The 5,981-nt window shown below is 34.9% G+C and overlaps 1 protein-coding gene across 1 annotated transcript; it reads left to right on the top strand.

Moving 5' to 3' along the window:
• The first annotated feature begins 2,373 nt into the window (after positions 1-2,373).
• LOC110613281 (UPF0481 protein At3g47200) lies at positions 2,374-4,240 on the top strand. Its single transcript, XM_021754333.2, has one exon. The coding sequence runs from the start codon at positions 2,540-2,542 to the stop codon at positions 4,064-4,066; it is 1,527 nt and encodes a 508-aa protein (XP_021610025.1). The 5' UTR covers positions 2,374-2,539; the 3' UTR covers positions 4,067-4,240.
• The last annotated feature ends 1,741 nt before the right edge of the window (positions 4,241-5,981 follow it).

Here is a 5,981-nt window from a genome sequence, read left to right on the forward strand (position 1 = left end):
AGCCTTGCTTGTTGACCGTCTAATCACCAGTCTTCGGGGAATGGGCGGGAACACTGCTACACATCTCCCTAGGACAGCAATGAGACAACAAGCACTGGAGCTGGTGATCTAAGAGGATTAGTATCCTTAGGCCTCAGATACAAAGAACTAAAATGAGCCTAAAGGCTTTACGTGACAGGTGGAGAGAAAAGATTTCTATGTATTTCATTCTCTAAATAATTGGGTGTACATACATATTACAGAAACTTAAATATGGAAAAGGATATGAATCCCAACAAATTAGTCTCCTTCAATTAAGTTATCTATACATGGAATTCTATAAGAATTCATCGGGTCAGTATCAGGTTAAAATCTATTAGTAATTATAACGGGCACGGTGACGGATGTTAGAAAACACAGCACAAGAAAAAAGCAGTGAGTCGAAAGTCATAAATGAAGTTCAGCTCAGCTGTCATAAATGAAGTTCAGCTCAGCTTTACTACGAGGCAGTAGCAGAAAAAGAGTTTAGTTTATGGATTAGGATTCCAGACTTCTGCATATTTCCATACATCATCACATTATTCCGTCTCATATTTATCTGCACTCCAAGTGGATTTTTCTTGCACTGAAGAAATGAACAGAATAATAAATAAAATTAATCAATTAGAGACAGAATAGTCGACTTAACTCGATGGAGGCGGAGCTGAAAGAGTTTATGTATAGGATAATAGCACAACAAGATGTCGGGACATTCACTCTTGCACCTCCAGCTCCACATCAGCAGCGTGATGATGTCCCTATCATTGTTGATCATCATAAAAACAGTGATGAGGATAGATGATGAACTCGCTAATTTAGTTTAGTTTGTACATTTGATAGTTTTACTTTAACTTAGATATGTTGTATAAATTTAACATATGTATTATAATTATGAAATATTTTAAGTTTTAAGGATTTTTTAGTTTATATGTTGATTGATTTGGTTCTTATATATATAGATGATGGATATATATGAATAATGTAGAGGGATGATAAATATATATGAATAATGTACAGAGATGATGAATATACATGAATAATGTATAAAAATGATAATGAATATATATGAATAATGTATAAAGATTGATTTTTAAAAAAAAAGTACTAATGAATTATCAATAGATTTTCCGTTGATATTCTTAACAAAAGAATTCAGTTTTAACAAAAAATAAATTTATTTTTTATCACTAACGGATTACTAACGAAACAATCCGTTAATAAAGAATATATTCATTCATTAACTAACATGTAGTCCATTAGTAACTATAATGAACCTTTCCGTTGCTGATATGCTAATGGATTTTTAAACCATTGATACAAAAATTAGTAATGAGAATTTCTACAACGGATTTAATAAAACAATTCACTAATGGACTTTCACTATTGTTTCCGAAAGGGAAATTTCTTGTAGCGAAGGTAATCACAGCTATATTTCCTTCTTTTTTCCTTTTGTGTAAATCACCATAGGATTTAAACTGGTATCTCTTGCGGATATCTAACAGGTTTTGAAGGCTTTTCTTCTTTTAATATTTCCTTCCATATGTTGTTTTACTAGAAGGATACTATTATCCTCGTAATTCTAATTATTCCCACCATTTCTTCAATTAATAAACTTCCCTTTCATCAGAAACGCTTTAAATCTTTATTACCATGATCTCTGCCATGTGCTATTATATACAATGCATAAAGGAGCACCCAAAGTGTGTGTGTGTGAGAGAGAGAGGAGTTTTGAATCAAAATCATCGTATATGGAAGTGCACAAGTGCAACTCACTCTGTTTCTCATGTTTTATAGAAGTGTGCTGCTTGGCAATTTTGTCTCAACAGTTTGTATTATACTAATATTTTTTCCCTGTTTTTTGGGGTTCTTGATTTGTAGATGGAGCGGAAGATTATCAGGCTTGAGAGCAAAATGCTACAGAATTAAGTAGTTATCAGCTGCCATGTTCCTTGAGACGTGTGCAAGAAAATTTGCTAATAACTTGGTGCCGTTTGTTGAGGAAGCAGAGATCTTTCGCAGTATATACTTGTGGACATGCTGCTTCATGCAGTTGTTGTGCTTATGCAGTAAAAACATATTGGGACTGATGTTTGTCTGTTAATTTCTGCATTTGTATCTTAACTCACTAAACAGCAAATATGTTGTATGGAGATGATATATGCTTATATAGTTCATTGTTATGGTATGTTGCTTGTCTGTTTTTTTTTTTTTTTAATTTTAAATTTAAAAATCATTATTTTATTTATTTATTTATCGCTTTTTTATTAGTTTATTTTTACTTATATAACACTGTTCATTGTATAATAATGACAAGTCAACCACAAAGACCAACAGGACAGGCTAGTCAAGTCAATCAACTGCTACCGCTACTGCTGCTACTACTCTCCAACTGGAAAACTTCCTGGCCATTTGGTCTTTGAGATAGAACTTTCTTAGCAACTTCCACCGACAGTGACAATGCTTTGCAACTGGTTTACAGATATAAGCTTCATAACTCTATCGCTTGAACCACACAGAGATAATGGAGCACGAAGTTATTACCATTCATGAGGAGGAAGAGAATATAAGCAACTTGAATAGAAAGGGAAAGTCTTTAGCAAATGATGCAAGTTGCAGCCAAATTCAAGAATTGGGGAAAGTTTCTGAAGTTCCTTCAAGTTCAACATCGTCAAGCCCAAGTCAAGATGAGTACCAAGTTCCAGAACCTACTGAGATCAAAAGCCAAGAGGAATCTGAACAAGATGAAGCTGCAGTGAGAAACTCGTTGACTCTCATCGAGCGTCGTCTTAAGGAAAGGCCTCGAGCAGCAATAACACACGGAAAAGGCAGGAATTTATCTGTGTGCATCTTCAGGTTTCCTCCTAGTCTTCGAGATATCAATCCAAATGCCTCCCAGCCTGAGCTTGTAGCTATAGGCCCTTACCACAGGGGCAAGGATCATTTACTTGAGTTTGAATGCCATAAGTGGTTCTTCCTTGACAAGTTCCTTTTCAGATCTAGTGCTTCTGGAAATGGTTTGAGCCACTATTTAAGTAGATTGAAAAAAGAAGAAGGGAATGCTAGAGATTGCTACTTGGACATTATTGAAATGGCAAGTCATGACTTCGTTGAAATGATGCTGCTCGACGGTTGCTTCATCCTTGAACTTCTAATCCATCTTAACCTTGGTGGAGACATTGCGGATGACAATGATCCCATCTTCACAAGGCCCTGGTTGATCCCAATTCTCATTAGAGACCTCCTTAAGCTTGAGAACCAGCTACCCTTTTTTGTTCTTGACTTATTGTATCAATTGTCTGGAATTGGGAGTGTTTTGGACGGTAAGTTGGATCCTTTGGCAATACTTGCCTTAAGAACCTTTGATCTAGCCCTTCCAAGACCTCTGGAAAATCTTAAGAACCCATTCTGTCTCTACAAAGGAGAGCATTTGCTTCACTTGGTTTATTCAAGTTTTGTTTCCTCTAATTTGCTAACTCACTGCAATGCGTTGGAGGAATATTGCCCATCAGATCAGTCAATACAATGTGTCACACAGTTGAGGCAATCAGGAGTGAAGTTCAAGTCGAGAAAAAGAGAAAGCTTCTTGGATATAAATTACCAAAATCAAGTGCTAGAAATTCCGTACGTTACCATAAATGACTTCACAAGCACCCTCCTCATAAACTGTGTAGCCTTGGAGCAGTGCCAGGAAAAGAGACCCAAGTACTTTACTGATTACATCTCTTTCATGAGTTGTCTCATAAGCCAACCAAGAGATGTAGCATTCCTGTTCTCAGATGGAATCATCACAAGGTTTTCCAAAGATGACAGATATGTGGTTGATCTTTTCGCTAATCTTGGGAAGAATACTGACTTCAACATTCGAGATTCTTACCTTTCCAAGCAATTCAGAGAAGTTGAATCCTATTACAGCAGCAATTGGGCATACATGAGACGCACTTACTTTAGTAGTCCATGGTCATTTATCTCATTGTCTTCTGCCATCCTCCTTTTAGTTCTTACGATGATTCAGAGCATAATGTCTGTCTTAAGTTACAAGTGCCATTGAGATAAATCACGGTGTTAAATTTGCAATTAATGTAGCTAGAGATTATGTTAGGTTCTTTAGAAATGGATTGAATTATGGGTCTGTTGCTGAAATTTTCTGAAGATGAAATTTTCTTTTTGCAATCTATAATTGCAATGGAACATGCTCTTTTGGGAAAATATGAAAATCTTGAGTTGAAATTTTTCCAACAATTTTTTTTATTGACTTGTTGCACTTAAATACAAGAGTAAGACATAATCATCTTTTATAAACAGGAAACCACTAAATAACATGGAGGATCACCTCCTACCACTAAGGAAAAGTAAAAATTAACTTACACTATCCACATCATAGATTAACCACTAAGAACATGACTCTTGAAAATAGAACAATTAACAACTTAAGAAAATGACAATTGAAACCTAACATTATTCCCCTCTTTCACTATGCGCTTATTCTCAAGTGTAAATTCAAAAAATTTCTAGAAACTGTTCAGCCAATAGCTAGTTTATTGCGATATCTCCCGAGTTATCATCTGCTAGATCCAACCACAATAGTTTCTTACATTGGTATCCTCAAGCAAAGAGTTCATCACAATCAAAACAAAATCATTTCCATCGTCTTTCTTCTATCTTATCGCGGTTTAAGTGTTTAATTATTCAAGTACCTTTTTCTTCCGTTGTTTGTTGAGATGAATGATTAATTAAAAGACTTACAACACATATGGACCAATTTCTCCTTTCACAGAGCATTGATATACTCATGGTTGTGACTAGCTTTGTTGGTCGATGAAATTCCACCTCCACGATAATATATTCTAGCAATCCACTAAAATGAAGTATTTTTTGACCCTAGGTGAGACTTCTAGCTCATAGACAAGAACTTTAAATTGAGTTTATATTCAGCAACGGTTCCTGTCTACTTTAATTTTGCTGGCTTCTCCAATTTGTTATTATGGATTGGTGGCCCAAAACGAAAATTACATTGATGCTTGAACTCTTCTCAAATCAAATTAGAGAAATCTTGCATTAATTGCAAGAACCACAATTGAATTGTATCTTCCAAGAAGTCAGGCTAACCTTTTCTTCTAGAGAGGTATATTGGTGTCAAAAGAAATGCTCACACCTACTCGGTTATCCTAATAGATTTTTTTGACAATTGAAATGAGAGAAATCTAATCTAGTGAATTTTAGAATAATGGTAACATTCCCTTGCCTGTGAATACACGAGAATGGCTGCTTCCCTCCGTCATAGGTGCTAGATTAGAGTTGGTAACGTCACAAGCAAAAGATTTCAACTTAGCACTTAATTCTTCTTAGCAAGCTTTGTTGGCAACTTTCTCTTATAAGGATAAGGCAAAAATTGAATCGAAGTTATTGAATTGAGTCGCCCAACATCCAATTCTAATATCAAAATGTTAGAGTCCTTAAAAATAGATCATATTATGAGTCTGTTATTGAAATTTTCTAGAGATAGAAATTTTCTTTTTACGATCTATAATTGTGCAATGGATCAGTCTCCTTAGAGAGAATCTGAAAATTTGTTGAATTAAAGTAATTAAAAACTTTAGAAATTTTTATTATGATTTTTTTATTGAGTTGTTCAATTAGATACAAGGGGGAAACATAATCATTTTCTAAAAATAGAAAATCACTAAGCAACATGTAAGATCACGCTCCCACCACTAAGGAAAAGCAAAAAAATAACCTAGACTGTCATAGCATGAGTCAACCACTAACAACATGACTCTTGAAATAGGACAACAATTGAAATCTGGGTCTGCTAACAGATTTTTTTTTTTGTTTTTTGGGAGAGTGAGTATTTAGACACGATGGAAGTGATTGATGGTGTTGTTTACGGTACACGTACCTCATGGCGAACCATGATCATGCAAGGAATACATTAGGCAGTTTTCATAACTATTGCAATAAAGAAA

Source organism: Manihot esculenta, chromosome 4 (assembly GCF_001659605.2).
Source record: "Manihot esculenta cultivar AM560-2 chromosome 4, M.esculenta_v8, whole genome shotgun sequence".
In the NCBI taxonomy this organism is placed as follows: domain Eukaryota; kingdom Viridiplantae; phylum Streptophyta; class Magnoliopsida; order Malpighiales; family Euphorbiaceae; genus Manihot; species Manihot esculenta.